This window comes from Phytophthora cinnamomi (assembly GCF_018691715.1).
Source record: "Phytophthora cinnamomi strain GKB4 chromosome Unknown Contig131, whole genome shotgun sequence".
In the NCBI taxonomy this organism is placed as follows: domain Eukaryota; phylum Oomycota; class Peronosporomycetes; order Peronosporales; family Peronosporaceae; genus Phytophthora; species Phytophthora cinnamomi.
In genome coordinates, this window is record NW_027151064.1 from 534,359 (window position 1) to 555,740 (window position 21,382).

The following is a 21,382-nucleotide window of genomic DNA, read 5'->3' on the forward strand; positions in this document are numbered from 1 at the left end:
AGCATAGCACAATGTGGCGTATCGCCATCGTAGACTGTACCACCACGAAATAGACTTTATGTTTTAGTTGCACTACGTATGTAGTCTGGGCGTTCGTTGAGGTTAGTGAGAACTTCTTGGCTAGGTTTGGTGTCTCATTGGAAGGAAGACTCAGCGATACATGGTCGAGGTGTGAATTGAGTATCGATAATGGTCTTTGCTCCGATTCGATTCGTTGTGCGCACAGTTTTCGGTTGTAATTACTCGAATACTTCTTTTCGTAGTACATAATGCAACGTAAGGCTGTCGACGGAGTCGTTTCGTAATGCATGCAGCTAGCTACCCATGCCAGTTCACGTTTGCTCGGGTCGTGTATCCGCTTGCTAGATCGTGCCACCAACAGGTTGAACACGAAAATGTATGTGTAGGGAGGTTGTCGGCTATGGAGAGTGGTCCGCAGATTAATGCGACCCGCACATTAATGTGACCCGCAGATTAATGTGACCTGCAGATTAAAAAGTTTGTTTTGACAGCACGGACAGCGCGTCGCGCTATCGCACTCGGCCTTTTAGTTCCTGGCCAAGAGGGCGAACTGGATTCGAGTGCGCCTGGTTGCTTGCTCATGATGCCAAACACCGCTCGCTCGCGATGACCACTCAACATGTTGGCATCCTGCCTATCAACGATCGCGACTCGACCACGACTCGCTGTCGTAATGACACGGACCGACCGAACCACACAATTCGGTTCGGGTTGCTACGGCGTTGGGAGTCGAACCAAAACGGGTGTCGTTCTCCATTTTGGGCTGGAGGTCCGGCGGTCGTGGTGGGCCTGCCAATGGCAATGGAGTGGCAGCTTGCTGCTCCGTTCCGAGGGCGGCGTGTTTGCGTCTTACGTGTATATCGACTTGTTATGACTACGCACGCGACCGTCGTGCTGAAAGATCCGACGCACCCTCATTTAATTTTGCGAAGACTTTAGTCTAGAGCAGACACAAAGCCTACATTGCTGGAAGCCTCCATCGTGACAACTCATCGACTACCCCAATGCGTTCGACAAGATTTAGCACGCAAACTCATAATAAGTTAGTCACCGCTCGACCGTGCTTGCTGCCGGAGAACATCATTGCGTAGGGTGTTAAACTTACGGAGATGTAGACTGTTTTGGAATGTGTAGAGATGTAGTGGTCGTACCAGCAGCGTCCATTCCATCGAGCAGTTCGCGGGGTGTCTCTAACAGGCAAGTATGTATGTACATGTAGTGGTCGACTCGCTCGAACATGTAAAATTGTGCAAACACACACGTGTTTCGCGCGAACTAAACTATCCAAATTGAATAGTACAATACCCAGATCTAGAATACTGTTCACTTGAGGTGAGCGTTTGTATTTGTAGTGAGAAAGTGTACAACTAGCCTGCACCTAGTGGCAGTGTCTATCGAGTTGCCACTCGGTACAGCACCTGACAGCCACATGACACAGATGCCAGTCAACACCGCCGCCACACCAAGACAGCCTTCGCGCGCGCTGTGGCCTGAAGCTGCATAGACTGACTGGCCTACATACAGCTGGCAGCAAAGACATCGATCAAGCGCCGTGGCCGAGATGTGGACGAAGCCGGGCGTGAATTAACAAGCAAATCCAGGCTCGGCCATCCGGCTCGGCTCGATCCAGCGAGCCCGATTGTGAAGTGCTCTCTTCATAGCCTGACACCCACCCAACACTGCGCTGCTAAGCTAACCGATAGACACGCGCACAGGCACACGCAGTGGAACTCGACCGCACGAAGTAATCGGCAATGAATTAATCTCCACTCGGGCCCAGGCTTGCTTGCACAGATTCACACCCGACCAAGGACAGCAGCTTGTGAGTCGAAGAGCAGTGCTCGCCGTGATCTAGTCCCATTCTGCATTTCACCTCCAACGGGTCAAGCAAGTCCTGCACTCACTTATTCGCTCCGCCGCGAGTAGATAGTGCTCTGCATCCTACCACACCCACCCTCACAGACCAACCACAACAACACCTCCTCCTCACTTCACTTCGCCATGGCTTCCAAGCAAGACGCCGCCGTCTCCTACGACGAGCTCGTCGACAACGTCGAGACGGGCTACGTCGACGCGCCGCAAACGACCAAGGCCGGCTCCGCGTCGCAGGGCAAGGCCCCCTCGCGCTACGCCGTGCAGAGCGTGCACATGCGCGAGTGCCTGGCCGAGTTCCTCGGCACCTTCGTCATGATCGTCTTCGGCATGGGCGTGAACAACCAAGTCGTGAACTCCGAGGAGAAGAACGGCACGTGGCTCAGCATCAACATGTGCTGGGGAGTGGCCGTGCTCATCGGCGTCTACTGCTCCGAGGGTGTGAGCGGTGCCAACCTCAACACTGCGGTGACCTTGGCGCATTGCGTGTACGGCCGCCTGCCGTGGTGGAAGGCGCCCGGCTACATGATCTCTCAGCTGCTGGGCGCGTTCTGCGGCGCCTTCATCATCTACGTCATGCAGTACCAGAACCTGAACGTCGTGGACCCGGAGCGCGAGAAGACGCAGGGAAGCTGGTCCACGTACCCGAGCGAGAACATCTCCAACTACACGGCCTTCTACACCGAGTTCATCGGCACGGCCATGCTGGTGCTGGGCGTGTACGCCATCACGGACAAGCGCAACAAGTCGGCGGGCCCCGTCGGCTCTCCGTTCGCCTTCTGCCTGCTCATCTGGGCGCTCGGCATGGCCTTCGGCATGAACACGGGCTACGCCATCAACCCCGCGCGCGACTTCGGCCCGCGTCTGTTCACGTGCCTGGCGGGCTGGGGCACCAAGGTCTTCACGCTGCGCAACCACTACTTCTGGATCCCCATCGTGGCTCCGCTGTGCGGTGGCGTGGCGGGCGCGGGGCTGTACCGCGTCATGGTGGAGATGCACCACCCGCAGCCTCAGCAGTAACTTCGGTTCGCATAGCATAGCACAATGTGGCGTATCGCCATCGTAGACTGTACCACCACGAAATAGACTTTGTTTTTCTCGCACAACAAATTCCTTGGTGTTTGAAGAGATTTGGTGGTTGAATCAACCAGGTTGATGCGATGGAATTCTCAATGAGAAACCACGATAATGAGAACTCGATATGGTAGTACACACCTTCACCCACGTGATCATCTTCTCTAGTCATGTCGACCCAAAGGGCCGAGTCCGTTGCAGGGAAAGCCGATGCCGTATCAATGAACATCGATGAAAATGAATTCCACGAATCGGGTTGGGGTCGAGTTCACTCTACCACAGGGCAACCTGCACCAACGCTTACCTGAACGACACGCCAACAAAACCAGAACAAGCTACTGAAGCAGCACATGCGATAATAATTTATTCGTTGACTTCTATCATACACTCAATTCTATCTGGGACCCTCGCCCACGCGGCGGATACCCTCTCTGCCCTCAAGTAAAGGCATCCCTTACAGCAGCGGAGACTGCGGCTGCGGGTGGTGGATCTCCACCAACACGCGGTACAGCCCCGCGCCGCACACGCCGCCGAGAGAGTCGGCCACGAGCGGGATCCAGAAGTAGTAGCTGCGCGTGGTGAAGACCTTGGAGCCCCAGCCGGCGCAGAACGTGAACAAACGCGGACCAAAGTCGCGCGCCGGGTTCACGGCATAGCCCGTGTTCATGCCGAAGGCCATGCCCAGAGCCATGATCATGAGGCAGAAGGCGAAGGGCGCGCCCACGGGACCCGCCGGACGGTTGCGCTTGTCCGTGATGGCGTAGATGCTGAGCACGAGCATGGCCGTGCCGATGAACTCGGTGTAGAAGGCCGTGTAGTTGGAGATGTTGGCGCTCGGATACGTGGCGAAGCTGCTCTGCGTCGTCTCGCGGTGCGGGTCGATGACGTTCAGGTTCTGGTACTGCATGACGTAGATGACGAAGGCGCCGCAGAAGGCGCCCAGCAGCTGCGACAGCATGTAGCCGGGCGCCTTCCACCACGGCAGACGGCCGTACACGCAGTGCGCGAGCGTGACGGCAGTGTTGAGGTTGGCGCCGCTCACGCCCTCGGAGCAGTAGACGCCGATGAGCACGCCGATGCCCCAGCACATGTTGATGCTGAGCCACGTGCCGTTGGCGTCCTGCGAGTTGGTCACTTGGTTGTTCACGCCCATGCCGAAGACGATCATGACGAAGGTGCCGAGGAACTCGGCCAGGCACTCGCGCACGTGCACACTCTGCACGGCGAAGCGGGCCAGGCCCTGCGGTTTCGTCGCGAGGCTGGAGGCGGTGGCGAACGGCATGGCCGGCGCGGCCTTCGGGGTCGTGGGCATCACGGCGTAGCCGCACTCGACCTTGTCGGCCGAGTCGTCGAGTGGCTGCGCGGCGGTGACGGTGGTCGACGCCACGTCGGGCGTGGCCATTGCAGCGGACGGCAGTGGAGCCATGTCGACTGGTTGGTTGGTAGGTGGTTGGTGTGTTGCTTGACCAGTAGCTGGTGGAATGCAGAATGGTCATGAGAGTCTTGGTGCTTGGAGTCGGTCGTGGCGACCGGCACAAGATCAAGGCTGCGTGTGACGAGGTGGTGGGCGTGTCTGTCCGCTGGCATGCATTCATGCTGGATGTGAGTGCGACAGGGACGGCAGATTATTGCGGGTTACGCCTCGTTAATTTCGTTCCTGATTGTCGTTTCTAAGCGGCTTGGTTCTGGCTGTTTCTATCGAGTTGACTTGGCTGTTGTATGGGTCGATGTGGCGTCTGGCTGGCGGGGGTACGTACGCTCGGCGCGTATTTCTGCCTCGACGCGGTCTATTGGATTTGAGACCAGCAAGCAAGCGAGTGAGCGAACGAGTCAGCAGGTTGAAGCCGGCAGTGGATCGAGTTGCGACCATCGGAAAATCAAAGCGGTTGGCATTGCTTGATGGGTTCTCACTGCCAGTCTCGACGAATTGGCCGGCTAATTCGCTGGTTGACTATGTACTTCACGCTGGCTGGCTGGCTGGCCGAAGTCAAGTAAGCCGTCGGTCGCAGCACCCCAGTCGCATGCGAGCTAGTGATCCAATATCGGCTTGATCAACGTTGCAACAACGACGATTTCAAGTTAATTGAGTGTGTCCGTTTCAGTGCACGGTCTCCACTTCAAGAACCAGTGATATAGTACTTGGATGACGAGCATGTTGAAGATGTTGAGACACGACGGCAATGCGGTGCACTGGTTGGTGCACTGTGGTCAACCCGATCACGACCGTGGAAATCCATTGCAGACTGTCGTGAAGAGATAGATGTATGGATAGCAGTAGCAGCAGTCACAGGTCCAACACCACCGGAAGTTGAGCGGTGTGAAATGCACAGCACCGCCGGAATCCATAATTGAATTTGGAAGCGTCGAGTGCAGTGTGAGCAGTGAACGATGCCGCGCAATAAGAGCAAATTGACAGCGAGGGCGCGTGTACACGGCCATCAACTCCAAGTCTACTAGTATATACGATAGGTATCCCACGCATCACTGCTGTGCCGCGGTGGTTATCACAGCACAACGACAGCCAACAAACCCGCCCCAACGGATACTGCTGACACTACCTAACTAACGTTAGACATACGGCACACCAACAAGACCAGAACAAGAAACTGAAACTGAAACAGCACAAGCGACAAAGTAATAATTTATTCGTTGACTTCTATCATACACTCAATTCTATCTGGGACCCTTGCCCACGCGGCGGATATCCTCTCTGCCCTCAAGTAAAGGCATCCCTTACAGCAGCGGAGACTGCGGCTGCGGGTGGTGGATCTCCACCAACACGCGGTACAGCCCCGCGCCGCACACGCCGCCGAGAGAGTCGGCCACGAGCGGGATCCAGAAGTAGTAGCTGCGCGTGGTGAAGACCTTGGAGCCCCAGCCGGCGCAGAACGTGAACAAACGCGGACCAAAGTCGCGCGCCGGGTTCACGGCATAGCCCGTGTTCATGCCGAAGGCCATGCCCAGAGCCATGATCATGAGGCAGAAGGCGAAGGGCGCGCCCACGGGACCCGCCGGACGGTTGCGCTTGTCCGTGATGGCGTAGATGCTGAGCACGAGCATGGCCGTGCCGATGAACTCGGTGTAGAAGGCCGTGTAGTTGGAGATGTTGGCGCTCGGATACGTGGCGAAGCTGCTCTGCGTCGTCTCGCGGTGCGGGTCGATGACGTTCAGGTTCTGGTACTGCATGACGTAGATGACGAAGGCGCCGCAGAAGGCGCCCAGCAGCTGCGACAGCATGTAGCCGGGCGCCTTCCACCACGGCAGACGGCCGTACACGCAGTGCGCGAGCGTGACGGCAGTGTTGAGGTTGGCGCCGCTCACGCCCTCGGAGCAGTAGACGCCGATGAGCACGCCGATGCCCCAGCACATGTTGATGCTGAGCCACGTGCCGTTGGCGTCCTGCGAGTTGGTCACTTGGTTGTTCACGCCCATGCCGAAGACGATCATGACGAAGGTGCCGAGGAACTCGGCCAGGCACTCGCGCACGTGCACACTCTGCACGGCGAAGCGGGCCAGGCCCTGCGGTTTCGTCGCGAGGCTGGAGGCGGTGGCGAACGGCATGGCCGGCGCGGCCTTCGGGGTCGTGGGCATCACGGCGTAGCCGCACTCGACCTTGTCGGCCGAGTCGTCGAGTGGCTGCGCGGCGGTGACGGTGGTCGACGCCACGTCGGGCGTGGCCATTGCAGCGGACGGCAGTGGAGCCATGTCGACTGGTTGGTTGGTAGGTGGTTGGTGTGTTGCTTGACCAGTAGCTGGTGGAATGCAGAATGGTCATGAGAGTCTTGGTGCTTGGAGTCGGTCGTGGCGACCGGCACAAGATCAAGGCTGCGTGTGACGAGGTGGTGGGCGTGTCTGTCCGCTGGCATGCATTCATGCTGGATGTGAGTGCGACAGGGACGGCAGATTATTGCGGGTTACGCCTCGTTAATTTCGTTCCTGATTGTCGTTTCTAAGCGGCTTGGTTCTGGCTGTTTCTATCGAGTTGACTTGGCTGTTGTATGGGTCGATGTGGCGTCTGGCTGGCGGGGGTACGTACGCTCGGCGCGTATTTCTGCCTCGACGCAGTCTATTGGATTTGAGACCAGCAAGCAAGCGAGTGAGCGAACGAGTCAGCAGGTTGAAGCCGGCAGTGGATCGAGTTGCGACCATCGGAAAATCAAAGCGGTTGGCATTGCTTGATGGGTTCTCACTGCCGGTCTGGATGAATTGGCCCGCTAATTCGTCGGTTGACTATGTACTTCACGCTGGCTGGCTGGTCAGCAAGCCGTCGGTCGCAGCACCCCAGTCGCATGCACGATAATGCGCGAGCATTATAATGGTACATGCATAACGTTAATTCAGCGTGTGAGTCATTGTCGACGGTTTCGATGCACCCTCGCTCTCAATTTGCTCTTATTGTGTGGCATCGTTCCCTGCTCACACAGTGCACGGTCTCCACTTCAAGAACCAGTGATATAGTACTTGGATGACGAGCATGTTGAAGATGTTGAGACACGACGGCAATGCGGTGCACTGGTTGGTGCACTGTGGTCAACCCGATCACGACCGTGGAAATCCATTGCAGACTGTCGTGAAGAGATAGATGTATGGATAGCAGTAGCAGCAGTCACAGGTCCAGCACCACCGGAAGTTGAGCGGTGTGAAATGCACAGCACCGCCGGAATCCATAACTGAATGCGGAAGCGTCGGTGCTGAAACGGACACACTCAATTAACTTGAAATCGTCGTTGTTGCAACGTTGATCAAGCCGATATTGGATCACTATCTCGCATGCGACTGGGGTGCTGCGACCGACGGCTTACTTGACTTCGTTGACCAGCCAGCCAGCCAGCGTGAAGTACATAGTCAACCAGCGAATTAGCCGGCCACTTCATCGAGACTAGCAGTGCCAACCCATCAAGCAATGCCAACCGCTTTGATTTTCCGATGGTCGCAACTCGATCCACTGCCGGCTTCAACCTGCTGACTCGTTCGCTCACTCGCTTGCTTGCTGGTCTCAAATCCAATAGACCGCGTCGAGGCAGAAATACGCGCCGAGCGTACGTACCCCCGCCAGCCGGACGCCACATCGACCCATACAACAGCCAAGTCAACTCGATAGAAACGGCCAGAACCAAGCCGCTTAGAAACGACAATCAGGAACGAAATTAACGAGGCGTAACCCGCAATAATCTGCCGTCCCTGTCGCACTCACATCCAGCATGAATGCATGCCAGCGGACAGACACGCCCACCACCTCGTCACACGCAGCCTTGATCTTGTGCCGGTCGCCACGACCGACTCCAAGCACCAAGACTCTCATGACCATTCTGCATTCCACCAGCTACTGGTCAAGCTACACACCAACCACCTACCAACCAACCAGTCGACATGGCTCCACTGCCGTCCGCTGCAATGGCCACGCCCGACGTGGCGTCGGCCACCGTCACAGCCGCGCAGCCACTCGACGACTCGGCCGACAAGGTCGAGTGCGGCTACGCCGTGATGCCCACGACCCCGAAGGCCGCGCCGGCCATGCCGTTCGCCACCGCCTCCAGCCTCGCGACGAAACCGCAGGGCCTGGCCCGCTTCGCCGTGCAGAGTGTGCACGTGCGCGAGTGCCTGGCCGAGTTCCTCGGCACCTTCGTCATGATCGTCTTCGGCATGGGCGTGAACAACCAAGTGACCAACTCGCAGGACGCCAACGGCACGTGGCTCAGCATCAACATGTGCTGGGGCATCGGCGTGCTCATCGGCGTCTACTGCTCCGAGGGCGTGAGCGGCGCCAACCTCAACACTGCCGTCACGCTCGCGCACTGCGTGTACGGCCGTCTGCCGTGGTGGAAGGCGCCCGGCTACATGCTGTCGCAGCTGCTGGGCGCCTTCTGCGGCGCCTTCGTCATCTACGTCATGCAGTACCAGAACCTGAACGTCATCGACCCGCACCGCGAGACGACGCAGAGCAGCTTCGCCACGTATCCGAGCGCCAACATCTCCAACTACACGGCCTTCTACACCGAGTTCATCGGCACGGCCATGCTCGTGCTCAGCATCTACGCCATCACGGACAAGCGCAACCGTCCGGCGGGTCCCGTGGGCGCGCCCTTCGCCTTCTGCCTCATGATCATGGCTCTGGGCATGGCCTTCGGCATGAACACGGGCTATGCCGTGAACCCGGCGCGCGACTTTGGTCCGCGTTTGTTCACGTTCTGCGCCGGCTGGGGCTCCAAGGTCTTCACCACGCGCAGCTACTACTTCTGGATCCCGCTCGTGGCCGACTCTCTCGGCGGCGTGTGCGGCGCGGGGCTGTACCGCGTGTTGGTGGAGATCCACCACCCGCAGCCGCAGTCTCCGCTGCTGTAAGGGGTGTCTTTACTTGAGGGCAAGGAGGATATCCGCCGCGTGGGCGAGGGTCCCAGATAGAATTGAGTGTATGATAGAAGTCAACGAATAAATTATTGTCACATTTTCAATCATCGTTGCCTTCGGTTCGTGAGGAGGCGTGTCGTGAATCAGCATAAATGTAGACTGCATTACAGCAATCAGGTAGTTGCCAATTGTGGCAGAATGCAAGATTATCATTTCCCCCAAGCGCGGAACATAGTGCTTCGATTCCCCGCGCTGTCGCAGTCCTGCTGACAACTGAAATATGTCGAGGTTGACTTGCGCAGATACTCGGTTCTACGCCATCCTGCTATGTCTCCTCGACGGTGTTCTTGTCAGTAGCGAAATTGCCCCAGCACTCGTCGAGCCCAAGGTTTTTCCTCAAGACCTCGAACCTAGGCGATTGCTGAGAAGCCACCAGACCACTGGTTTAAGAGAGTCCGACGAGGAAGATAGAGCGATCAAGGATCTCTCCATGAGCCTGAAAATCTGGGCGAAGAACACTCACCTCGTCAAAAACTGGGAGTTGAAGGTTGACACCAAAAAGGTGGAGAAGACGAACGAGCTCTACCGCCAAGGCGTGTCGTATCAAGTTTACCTTAAAGCAAATATCACCCCTGAGCAACTCTACCGGATTTCGATTTGAAGGAAGACATGAGGCTGGCGCTCAGATTCTATGGCGATTGGGCGAGACTGCACGGAAACCCAAAGAACACGCGTACGAACGGATTTGGATGACCACGAAAAACTAGAAAATGTAAATGGCATGAAGGGCAGGGTCATCGAAGAAACGAGGAAGGTGAGCGCTGAATATCCATTCGGCAATTCAAGAAAAACAAAGAGGAATAATGCGTCTGTTTCGGAGTACCTCCTCTAAAACGCAAAATTCTCTAGGGTGGTCATTTGTTAAGTTGCGATCCATTGAATTTGTGTGGACTTCCTTTGGATATGAAGTTGTCGCCGAAAGCCACAAAGGTAATACGAATATGCTGAATAAATCTTCGCTCGATGTCAAGTTCGATTCGAATATTCACTAGCTCAGACTTTATCAATGTGGACGTGCTCATCAGAAGGTATATAAAACTTTTTTATCATTACCTGGGAAGAGCACTTCCAGTAACAATCATAAGATCGTCCCCTGACAGGAATGTAGTGTGTAGCTTGGCGCATACTAAAACATGCCATTAGACAATTAATGGGTATATGGTGCCGATTCAAGAACAGCCCATTCCGACCCGAACACACTTTAATGCAGGAAATTGAACGCACACGTTTGGTTAAATATTGTATTTTTTGGTCCGTTTAGCAGTCTTCGCATAGCCTACCTTCAGCTAAAAAAACAAACACTCTCTAAGGCTGCCATCGCGTTCTAGTACGCTCTTCCTTTCGTTCAAGGCGCTTAAGGCAGAGGCGTCTGGGGGTGGTGGATCTCCACCAGGAGACGGTAAAGACCGGCACCAGCGACGCCACCAAGAAGGTCCGAAACGATGGGGATCCAGAAGTAATAGTGGTGCGACGTGAACGTCTTCGTGCCCCAGCCAGCGCACAACGTGAAGAGACGAGGGCCGAAGTCACGCGCCGGGTTCACAGCGTAACCAGTGTTCATGCCGAAAGCCATACCCAGAGCCATGATCATCAGAGCGAAGGCGAAGGCGTTACCGTACTTGCCGGCGGGGCGGTTCTTCTGGTCCGTGATGGCGTAGATGGCAAGCACCAGCATTGCCGTGCCGACAAACTCGGTGTAGAAGGCGGTCAGGTTGGAGATGCCCTCAGCAGGGTAGGTGGCGAAGCTGCTCTGCGTGGTTTCGCGGTTGGGGTCGATCTTGTTCAAGTTCTGCCACTGCATCACCCAAATCGTGAACGCACCGCAGAAGGCGCCAAGGAACTGCGAGAACATGTAACCAGGGGCCTTCCACCACGGCAGGCGGCCGTACACGCAGTGAGCCAACGTCACAGCAGTGTTCATGTTGGCACCGCTAATGCCCTCGGAGCAGTAGACGCCGATCATCACGCCGATACCCCAACAAATGTTGATGCTGAGCCACGTGCCGTTGGCGTCCTGCGAGTTGGTCACTTGGTTGTTCACGCCCATGCCGAAAACCAGCATCACGTACGTGCCGAGGAACTCGGCGAAGCACTCACGCAGATGCACACTCTGCACCGCGAACCGGTACATGCCCGTGCGCTTTTCAGCCATGATCGGCACTAGGTCCGTCGCCTTGGGGGTGGCGGGCATGTTGGCGTAGCCGTTCTCGACCTTGTCGGCTTCGGTGTTGATCACGAGGCTCTCCTGCTTGGGCGTTGGGGTCACGTCCTCCGTCGCGTACTTGACCATGTTGGCGATGTCGGTAGACTGAAGTCCGTTGGGCAGATTCAAGTCCGGTTGGATGTTGCTTGTGTACTTGGAAGTACAAATGAGAATGAGTCGGGGAACCAAGCGGCAAAATTCATCGCACACAGGCGGCTTCGAGTCTGCCGGCATCTCTCATGGATTGTTGCATAGGTTGCTTGACCCCAAGCAAGCGAGGGCGGATACTGTGGGATTCTTGGCGCAGCAGGATTATCGGGACGAGAAATGCAGGACGATTAACACGAAAAATACTAGGACAACTATGATTGACGGCACGTACCCGACACACACACTTCGAGCTCGCCATGACGCTCTCGGTGGGGGACGCCATCGCCGTCAGCCCATACAAAAGCGCAGGCTGCTTTGGTCCATTGCCCTCGGCCGGGCTTGATTCCTCACGCCCTGGACCTGAAGCGGAGGGAGCGTAGTGACGGGGTCAAAGAAGCGCCGAGCCTGCATTTTGTCTGGCCTCCTGTCTCATCGCCGCGTCTCAATCTGCGCCGCAGATTAACGCTCGCGTCTCTGCTGGACTTGCTATAGGATTCTCTGTGGTTAGTAGGGCCCCTGCAGCGGCCGCATGCAGCGACTTGTGCAGATTAAGCTTCCTCTACGGCGAATATTTAACTATACAGGCCTCGCCATTTGCGCGGATCAGCCACGTGAAAACTAGCAGTTCGTGATGGCAAGAACGCCTAAGTCAAGGTAAGAATACGATCCAGAATGTGTATGTCACGTTGGCGGACATCTGCGTTGAAGCAACTTCCGTACCGCATGGCGAAATGATCGCCGACACCTTTCGAGCGTTAAACGAATCTACGGGTGGCACCAACTTGGTGCTTGGTGGTTACAGGATGAAGATCAATCACCGTGATGGGATCGGATACAGTACTGGTCCTCTCTTGACGGCAACAGGAACAAGTCGAGCTCTGCGAGTTCAACTAAAAGTTTGCCCCACGCTCGACGCGGCCCGAAATCGTCGCAAAGACGCCGCGTATTCGCTTCGCATTGGACAGGTGCGTGCCAGCCAGGTTGAAGTGGGAGAGACCTCGGCTGCCGACACTACTGGACCCGTGTCCATGCCAAGGACTGTGTGGTGGGCGTCGCATTCTCGAACTGATCTTGTCAACGCGACGCAGTTTGGCGTCGCGAATGCTCAGAAAGTCTGTGTCAGAATCGGCACCAGAGGAGTCCTCGGGGATCAAAAGGATCTGCTCTGGCGACGGTGCTTTTGGCAGTGGAGTTGTCATTTGCACGGATTGAATCGATTGAGGCCACGAATCAAACCAGAGCCGAGCGGAGACTCCGCATGATGACGCCTTCTTCTGTGTGAACGCATAGTATATAGATTGTTATTTTATGAAAACCGCGAAACGGTAGAGCTCAACCACAACACTGACTACTACTTGGCTCGGAGCTTCGCTTCATGTACTGGACGGCTAGTAGCATGCACTCCAGGCCAAACGATGATGATTTCCCTCCTTACGGGAGCGTCTGCGGCGGGTGGTGGATCTCCACGAGCATGATGTACAATCCGGCGCCGATAACACCGCCGACCAGCGGGCCCACGATCGGGATCCAGAAGTAGTGATCGCGCAGGGTGAAGACCTTGGAGCCCCAACCGGCGATGCTCGTGAACAGACGAGGGCCGAAGTCGCGCGCCGGGTTGATGGCGTAGCCCGTGTTCATGCCGATGCACATGCCCAGAGCCATGATCAGGAGACAGAAGGCGAACGGAGCGCCCACGGGACCCGCCGGGCGGTTGCGCTGGTCCGTGATGGCGTAAATTCCGAGCAACAGCATGGCCGTGCCGACCACTTCGGTGTAGAAGGCTGTGTAGTTGGAGATAGTGTCGCTCGGATATGTGGCGAAGCTACTCTGCGTCGTCTCTCGGTTCGGGTCGATGGCATTCAAGTTTTGGTACTGCATGACGTAGATGACAAATGCGCCGACGAAGGCACCGAGCACCTGCGAGATCATGTAACCGGGCGCCTTCCACCACGGCAGACGGCCGTACACACAGTGAGCCAGCGTCACAGCAGTGTTCAAGTGCGCGCCGCTGATGCCTTCCGTGCAGTAGACGCCGATGAGCACGCCGATGCCCCAGCACATGTTGATGCTGAGCCACGTGCCGTTCTTCTCCTCCGAGTTGGTCACTTGGTTGTTCACGCCCATGCCGAACAGGATCATGACGAACGTGCCAAGGAATTCAGCGAAGCACTCGCGCAGGTGCACGCTCTGCACGGCGAAGCGAGATAGTCGCTGCAGTTTGGCCGGAGCGGCGGCCTTGGGGGTCAGCGGCATATCGATGTAGCTCGATTCGCGCTTGCCGTCGATGTCCTCGAACGGCTGCGGGACTTGCACATCCTGGGCCTGGTTGGAGGGGAACGGAGCCATCGTGGAGGTGTGGACGGTGGTTCGTGGCCTGTGGACGTGCTCGCAAGGCGTCGAAAAGGAGAATGAGCTGCTTAGGCGACCTACGCGATGCGAGAAAGTGCCGTCAACACCGAGAGCTCCGCTTGGTGCAGGTGTTGGTGCAGGTGCCTGGATGGGAGCCAGAGCCCTGGCGTGAGAGCACTCGGACAAGTTCAACGCAACTCTCGGATCGGCTTGACAGGTCAGCACCTTCAGCTTCATTGCGTGTCGAGCAGCGACACGGCGACGGGACCGTAAACTGCGTCACGAGGGACTACAGCCAACGCCCGGTGTTGATAAAGAACGGAGGTCCATTAGTGCTCGCGGTGAGGCTGAAACCTTCGTTGTGCTGCGAAGAGCGGTTCTGGCAGATATGCGCGAGTCGAGGTTATCAACTGTCGGCTTCGTGAACTGCCCAAGTGAGACCGCCGAAAACGCGTGTGAAGTTCAAGCTCGTTTGACGAGCAACGGGGGGGGGAATGGCTCACAGGACCTCCAGATTCGAGGCTGCGCGGATCGACTGGAAGTCCTAGCTAATGCATACTGTGCTGTGCTGGCTGGGCTGTTGAGTCAGGGTCGAAGATATACATGCACATGTAACAACGGCTTGACCCGCCCGATCCACTTCTGAAGGTGTACCAATCCTGTCCGCACCCGACCGCGATGTACCTGACGCCGACCGCCTCGAAGCAGCGCGGCGCCGAAGCAGCGCGGCGCCGAAGCAGCACGTAGTAGCGTGGCAGCACGTTTACCATCGCCGGGCTCGTACCCAACGCGCGATTAGTGAGTTCGCTGGCAAAGCTGGTGCGGCGCGGCCCAAGTTCAAGCGAAGCGACATTGCGCAGCGCCGAGATTCCAGGCGAGCGGTGGCGGTGCTGAGTCGGCATCCGCCAGCGAGTGACCTGCGTATTCCGGTGAAATCCATCTTCCAGGGCGAAACTTCAAGGTTCAGGCGCGTGAGCCGGAGCGAACACACGCGGCGTGCAAGGTGCTCCCTCCGCTTCGTCTTGCTCGCGTTAGGCGCGTGTCGCCCTCGCGCCCGGCAAATTAAAGGCTGGCGTGCCAGTGAATTAATCGCTATTAACGTGCTGAGCAACACACTGCGGCAGCGGCGCAATGCAAGGCTCCTTAAGACACACTGGCCCGCTGTAGGCGAGAGGATGCGTTGGTGCTTGGGGACTTGAGCCTCGAGTTTTCTGAAGCCGCCCCGCTCAGCACTTCAGACTTCACATCCGCTCGCTTCAACCTGGATCGGATTCGAGGGGGAACGATATGTCAGCCCACTGTGTGGCGCTGTCTTTGTGCTCGACGCCACGACGATCTTGATCGGCCGCACAAGAACCCTGTGCTGCAGACGAAGACAACAAGCTTCGCTATTGTATCTGGATGGCAGCGCCTCGCTGACGCGCGCGGGCTGGCCGCAGCGGCAAAACTGCAACAGCCTTCGACAGCGAAGGTGGGCCAACGCGTCTCCGGTTTTACGAAGCATAGTTAGTGCTGCATCCTTCATTGCTGGGTGAGCGGCGTTGAAGTCCTGGCTTCGTTGTTGTTAGTGCAATGCCTCGGCGCTTCAAGGTGCTTGGGCCAGTGTTGACCACCCGCTCGTTGCTCAATCCCTTTGAAGAAGCGGCCTCCTTTTTGGCACAGGCACCTCGACTCTAGGTCCTAGAGGCGCTTGCTTGACGTTGGTTGTGCAGGGAGACTTACATGCGACTGTGGCGCAGCTGTGTTGACGATGGCGCCGTCGACGGCTCTCCTCCGTGGAGTCAGGATATTTGCAGCAGTAGGCCGACGCTTCTGATGTCGTTTACGGATAGCATAGGAAGATCAATGGGTTTCTGCAGTCTGCGCCATCGCGACTGCATTTGACTTCCGGGTCATGCATCCGCTGTCATTGCTCAAATAGAACACTCTCCAGACTGCTATAAGCACCCCACGAGCATGTCTTCGCTGACGCCACGCTTCAAACGTGAGTTAAAGATCATCAAAACACTGATTCTGTATCTCATCTCGAGCTCGGCAACAAGTTGCCAAGCTGCTATCAATTCAGCTGGTTCCGAGTCAGGACATCGAGTGAGAGCGGTGATCTCGCTATCAGACTAGCGTGCGAAGCTAAGGGTGTCAGATTTCAATGACCTCGCTCCCCACTACCAGCGATTCCTAGCGTCCTGCGTCGTTTCATGATCCACGATGTGGTGCCGTACACAATAACATCTATGCAGCTTGCCACCGCGTTTCTTGCGCTCGCGGCAAAGGTGCGCGATATGCTGAAGCGCTGCCCATGCCATTCTCCGACCGACGGACTCCCAGGCAAGACTTACCACCGCGTGATTCCTACTGTCGCGATGGCAAAATGCTTACCCCGTTGTTTTGGTTCTGGTTCCCGTAGCTCCCATAAACTGAAAGCCAGGCCAAGTCCACTTTCCAATGCTCGACGTCCACCTGGGCCTGCTGCAATACGGCGTCGCCGACGTCGTCGACGAAGACGGCGTGATCGTCGCGCAACGCGTACAGGTGGCTCTCGTAGTGCCGCCGCGACTTCGGAGATGGTTCTTCACAGTGTCCCGGTATCTCCAGTCCAGGCATCTCTACTCCTGCTGAGCAAGATCGGTCTCAGTTCAGCGCAGCGCCATCGCACGCTCGCCCAATGTCGAGACCTCCGTCTCCACCTCCCGTACATTAAACGCCGTCATTTAACCGCGGCATTCACAGATCTGTATTAAGCTTTAAAACTCGAGAAAGCACCTAAAGCACGTCGCTCTCGCTTTCGTCGTCGTCGCCGTGCTGCAGTTGCACGATGAAGAAATATGATCCAGCGCCCATGACACCGCCGAAGAGCGGGCCGATGATCGGGACCCAGAAGTAGTGCGCGTGGTCGGTAAACACCTTCGGGCCGTATCCAGCCAGGAGGGTGAACAACCGAGGACCGAAGTCGCGCGCGGGGTTCAACGCGTAGCCGGTGTTCATGCCGAGCGCCATTCCGAGCGCCATGAACAGCATGGCGAACGCGAACGGGGTGCCAACCGGACCAGCACTACGGTTACGCTCGTCCGTGATAGCATAGATGGCCATCAGAAGCAGCGCCGTCCCTAGTGTCTCGCTGTAGAACGCGGTGAGGTTGGAGATGCTGTCTCTCGGGTACGTCGCGAAGTTGCCTTGTGTGGTGTTGCTGTCCGGGTCTTCGTCCATTAGGCGCTGGTAGTGCAGCACGTAGATCAACGCGGAGGCGCAGAATGCGCCCGACGTCTGCGCCAACGCGTACCCGGGGACTTTCCACCATGGCAGACGCCCAAACACCGCGTGGGTGAACGTGACCGCGGTGTTCAAGTGCGCACCACTAATGCCCTCCGCGACGTAGACGCCGATGAGCACGCCGATCCCCCAACAGAGATTGACGCTCAACCATGTTCCGTTGGCGTCGTCCGAAAGGTTCACCTGGTTGTTTACGCCGATGCCGAAGCAGAGGAACACGAGCGTGCCGAGAAATTCGGCCAGGCACTCCCGCATGTGCACGCTCTTGGTCACGAACGGGATGTGCTCTCGGTTGCTCGAAGGGATGCAGATTTGACTGCGGTTGGTTTCGTGCAGCATTGAGTGCGTGGAATAGGATCGAGGCACGCGGCAGCGGTGCGGCGGCACCTTTGCTCCGGTCTTCGTGTATCGATGGATCTGGTAGGCGGACTTCTCGGTGAGCGAGAAAATATCCCCGCTGTTCACGAAGCTTGCTTCCTCCATGTTGGATACGAAGGGATGGCTTGGAACTTCTAAACGTGAAGCTTGATGTTCCGCGTGGTGGTCAATCGAATAATGAAATTTGTGGGGCTACCTCTAGCGAAAGCCGACGCTCTGTTGTATCATTCAAAGCATCTTGCTGCCAGGATGAAACAGGGTTTCCATTTGGTTTGTCAGCTAAGTGACACCTCGACACGTGGTGTACTCTGTGGTGCTGGTCAACCTCGAACAATGATACGGGTCACTTGTGTGGAAGCACTTTCAACATCTGGGCTAGGTTGGTCTGCTGTTTTGGAGAGGCAAAAGGCACATTAAAACTACTGTTGGGGCAAATGCGCATGCAAAACGTCCCAGAATGCTTCAAGCTCAAGCAGGATCTGATTGCTAGAGAGCACCTTTGTCTGCACCCGGATAGGATACGAAAGTGTGTAGTGATATACAGCTACCGGTAGCTTTGTTTTTTATGTTCAATAGGTTGTAGTAGCTGAAGCCAATTTATCGATTCTAGCGTAAATTCTCATGCTATGCAGACGCCAGGGAAGAAAAATGTTCGAGCAAGGTAGTAGGAAAATGAACAAAACTCTATTAACCTACACATCCTCTTCGTCTTCGTCTTCGTCAGCGTCGACGTCGTGTTGGATCTGAACAAGCAAAATGTAGAGCCCAGCACCGATGACACCTCCGAGCATTGGTCCAAAGATCGGAATCCAGAAGTAGTAGTTGTTGCTGCTAAACACCTTCGAGCCGAAGCCAGCGAAGAACGTTAGTAGTCGGGGGCCGAAATCTCGTGCTGGGTTTAACGCGTAGCCGGTGTTCATGCCAAACGCCATGCCGAGCCCCATGAAAAGCAGCGAGAAGGCAAACGGAGTGCCAACGGTTCCTGCCCCGCGGTTGCGCTCGTCCGTAATGGCGTAGATTGCCAACAGTAGCAGTCCCGTTGCCAGCGCCTCGCTGTAGAAGGCCGTGAGGTTGGAAATCTTGTCGTTCGGGTAGGTCGCGAAGTTGGCCTGCATCGTCAGCTTGTCCGGGTCCACTTCCCTGATGTTCTGGTACTGATAGACGTAGATCAAGCCGGCGCCGACAAATGCACCAAATGTTTGCGAGAATGCGTATCCAGGGAACTTCCACCATGGCATGCGGCCGTACATTGCGTGGGTGAAGGTAACTGCTGTGTTGAGGTGCGCTCCGCTGACCCCTTCCGCGATGTAGACGCCCATTAGCAGTGCGATGCCCCAGCAAATGTTGATACTGAGCCACGTTCCGTTGGTCTCGCGCGACAGAGCGACTTGGTTGTTCACGCCGAGACCGAAGACGCAGAGCATCAAGGTCCCCAGGAACTCCGCCAAACACTCGCGGATATGTACGCTCTTCAGCACGATGGGTAGGCTCTTGGTCTTATCGTCGGCCAGCCAGATTTGGCTGCGGTTCGTCTGGTGCAGCATCGAGTGCATGGAGGTGCTGCGCGGCAAACGCCGTGGTGTGTACGGCGTGCTGGCGAAGTTGTACGCGGAGTGGCTTCCAGCTCTGCGGTGCATTGGGGTGTGCGGGGTTGACGGGTATCGATTCAGGTTGGGCGTCTTACCGCCGCTGTGGTGGCCAGAGCGCTCAATGAGGTCGCTGACGTACTTGCCGCTGTCAACGAAGCTTTGTTCCTCCATGGTCGGAGCTGTGAGTTGCGGGTTCTAAGTGTTCTCTAGCTGGTGAGATGAAAAATGAGCACGTCGCGTATTCGACGTCGATGTGAACTCGATGGCAGGAACAGCCTCAGGTTGCGGATCCTTTAACTGAAGAGCCGGCCATGCAGATGCCAAGCCGAACCTCATGCTCTGTGGTCCCTATGGCAGTTCTTTCAGGGTGCGGTGTACATGTACTCCGGGACTGATTTCAACACTAGAACCTTGTGAGTATCAATCTCATGAATCCTCGGCTGGTCCGGTAAAGCCTTACTTTTCGCGTCTTGTGACAAACTGCCAGAAGCACAAGCTGCCGCGATGCAATATCATGTGCTTGTCACGCAGAGTCATCGGATGGCTGGGTCCGCACGCCAAATGCTTCTTACGAACGCCCTAAGGATGCCCTATCCACGCGAACCACAAGCAATGGCCGTCACGAGGTACAAACGGCGAAATGTCTTGACGAACAAAGCACTGTAACCCAGGATCCCCAAGCTGGAAGGTGCATGCAGCGTACGGTTCGATATGAAAAGCTGGTAAGTATTATCGAGTGACTTAACCTTAAAGTATCTCTACGCGCTTTCAACGAGTCGTTCTCGTTCCGGGGTAGTTTTTTGCGGGAGTTCTGGGTGCTGCATCTCGACGAAGAGGATGTAGAGTCCGCCGCCAATGACACCTCCGATGAGGGGCGCGACGATGGGGATCCAGAAGTAGTACGAGTCCTCCGTGAAGACCATGTGATAGCCGATGATGTACGTGAAGAGCCTCGGGCCGAAGTCTCGATTCGGGCTCATGCCCAGCCCAGAGTTCGTGCTGAAGGCGCAGGAGATGGCCGTGACCAGCAGCGCCAGCGCGAACGGAGTGCCTCTGTTCCCGGGCCAGCGGTTGCGCTTGTCCTTGATGGCGTAAGACGCCAGCATGATGCAGGCGCAAGCCAGCACCTCAGTGTAGAAGGCGGTGTAGTTGGACACGCCGTCCCGCGCGTACGTGATGAAGAGTTTGTACATGGTCTCCTGGTTCGGGTCCTCGCGGCGGATCTTCTGGGCGTTCAGCACGTAGACGAGCGCGGCCCCGACAAAGGCGCCGAGCATCTGCGCGACCATGTAGCCGGGCACCTTCCACCACGGCATGCGGCCGTACACGGCGTTGGTGACCGTGATGACCGAGATGATCTGTGCACCGCTCACGCTGTCGGCCACGAAGGTGCCGAGCATGACGGCCACGCCCCAGCCGACACTGACGGTCATAGTGTCGCCGCCTCCGCTCCAGAGGGCGCTTTGGGCGATGCCCCCGAGGCCGAAGGCGATGGCCAGCACAGTGGCCAAGAACTCGGCCAGGCATTCGCGCAGGTGCGCGTTGTGCGTGACGAATAGTCTGCGTTTGGTGGGCTCGCCCGACGGACGGAGGTCGCTCTCGATCATGGGGATGCGGGTGTCGGGCGCGAAAGCGTAGTCGGCGGAGTACGGGGTCTGCTCCGAATCGTCCATGTGGCTGAGACGCACCTTTCGCGTCGGGAACGGCTGGGTCGGGGCTGTCATTGCGGGCTTGGAGCCGAAATGCAAAATGCAGAATGAGGAGGCGTCTACGACCATTGAGGTGGTGGTGGGGCTGGCTGTGCCGGGGATTTCAGTTGAAGTGGTAGATAACGTGGTCGCATCATCCGCTTTCGCGTCTTCCTTGATTGCCAGGCCATCGTAAACTGCGGTTCGTTCCGGAAAAAGAAGTGAACTTCTTTTATTTCCGATGTCATACACGTAAATGTAGTATGGAAACGCGGAAGCATCCAGTGTTTTTCGGGACGGAGCTGTCATTAACAAAATGGGAAGTTCATTGGATTGCTTTGGGCGTTAAATGGTGGATCGGAATTCATCGTAAGCATGGTCTG

General features: G+C 56.7%; 8 protein-coding genes across 9 annotated transcripts; 2 read left to right on the forward strand and 6 right to left on the reverse strand.

Annotated features, from left to right (window-relative positions):
- Positions 1-2,022: 2,022 nt before the first annotated feature.
- On the forward strand, positions 2,023-2,913 carry IUM83_17684 (the record flags this gene model as incomplete). 2 transcript variants are annotated; one of them, XM_067942646.1, is made up of 1 exon in its annotated part: positions 2,023-2,913. In XM_067942646.1, the coding sequence occupies one exon, from the start codon at positions 2,023-2,025 to the stop codon at positions 2,911-2,913; it is 891 nt and encodes a 296-aa protein (XP_067779903.1). The 2 variants fall into 2 exon arrangements, with proteins under 2 accessions (XP_067779903.1, XP_067779904.1); XM_067942647.1 differs by having other exon boundaries at positions 2,419-2,913.
- Positions 2,914-3,421: 508 nt separating this feature from the next.
- On the reverse strand, positions 3,422-4,393 carry IUM83_17685 (putative aquaporin; the record flags this gene model as incomplete). The annotated part of the gene is made up of 1 exon (XM_067942648.1): positions 3,422-4,393. The coding sequence occupies one exon, from the start codon at positions 4,391-4,393 to the stop codon at positions 3,422-3,424; it is 972 nt and encodes a 323-aa protein (XP_067779944.1).
- A 1,307-nt stretch (positions 4,394-5,700) lies between these two features.
- On the reverse strand, positions 5,701-6,672 carry IUM83_17686 (putative aquaporin; the record flags this gene model as incomplete). Its single annotated transcript, XM_067942649.1, has 1 exon — positions 5,701-6,672. One exon carries the CDS (start codon positions 6,670-6,672, stop codon positions 5,701-5,703), a length of 972 nt encoding a protein of 323 aa, XP_067779945.1.
- A 1,665-nt stretch (positions 6,673-8,337) lies between these two features.
- On the forward strand, positions 8,338-9,309 carry IUM83_17687 (putative aquaporin; the record flags this gene model as incomplete). The annotated part of the gene is made up of 1 exon (XM_067942650.1): positions 8,338-9,309. One exon carries the CDS (start codon positions 8,338-8,340, stop codon positions 9,307-9,309), a length of 972 nt encoding a protein of 323 aa, XP_067779902.1.
- A 1,420-nt stretch (positions 9,310-10,729) lies between these two features.
- Positions 10,730-11,665, reverse strand: IUM83_17688 (putative aquaporin; the record flags this gene model as incomplete). Its single annotated transcript, XM_067942651.1, has 1 exon — positions 10,730-11,665. The coding sequence occupies one exon, from the start codon at positions 11,663-11,665 to the stop codon at positions 10,730-10,732; it is 936 nt and encodes a 311-aa protein (XP_067779946.1).
- Positions 11,666-13,159: 1,494 nt separating this feature from the next.
- Positions 13,160-14,074, reverse strand: IUM83_17689 (putative aquaporin; the record flags this gene model as incomplete). Its single annotated transcript, XM_067942652.1, has 1 exon — positions 13,160-14,074. One exon carries the CDS (start codon positions 14,072-14,074, stop codon positions 13,160-13,162), a length of 915 nt encoding a protein of 304 aa, XP_067779947.1.
- Positions 14,075-16,837: 2,763 nt separating this feature from the next.
- Positions 16,838-17,827, reverse strand: IUM83_17690 (putative aquaporin; the record flags this gene model as incomplete). Its single annotated transcript, XM_067942653.1, has 1 exon — positions 16,838-17,827. The coding sequence occupies one exon, from the start codon at positions 17,825-17,827 to the stop codon at positions 16,838-16,840; it is 990 nt and encodes a 329-aa protein (XP_067779996.1).
- Positions 17,828-20,069: 2,242 nt separating this feature from the next.
- Positions 20,070-21,035, reverse strand: IUM83_17691 (putative aquaporin; the record flags this gene model as incomplete). Its single annotated transcript, XM_067942654.1, has 1 exon — positions 20,070-21,035. One exon carries the CDS (start codon positions 21,033-21,035, stop codon positions 20,070-20,072), a length of 966 nt encoding a protein of 321 aa, XP_067779995.1.
- Between the last annotated feature and the right edge of the window lie 347 nt (positions 21,036-21,382).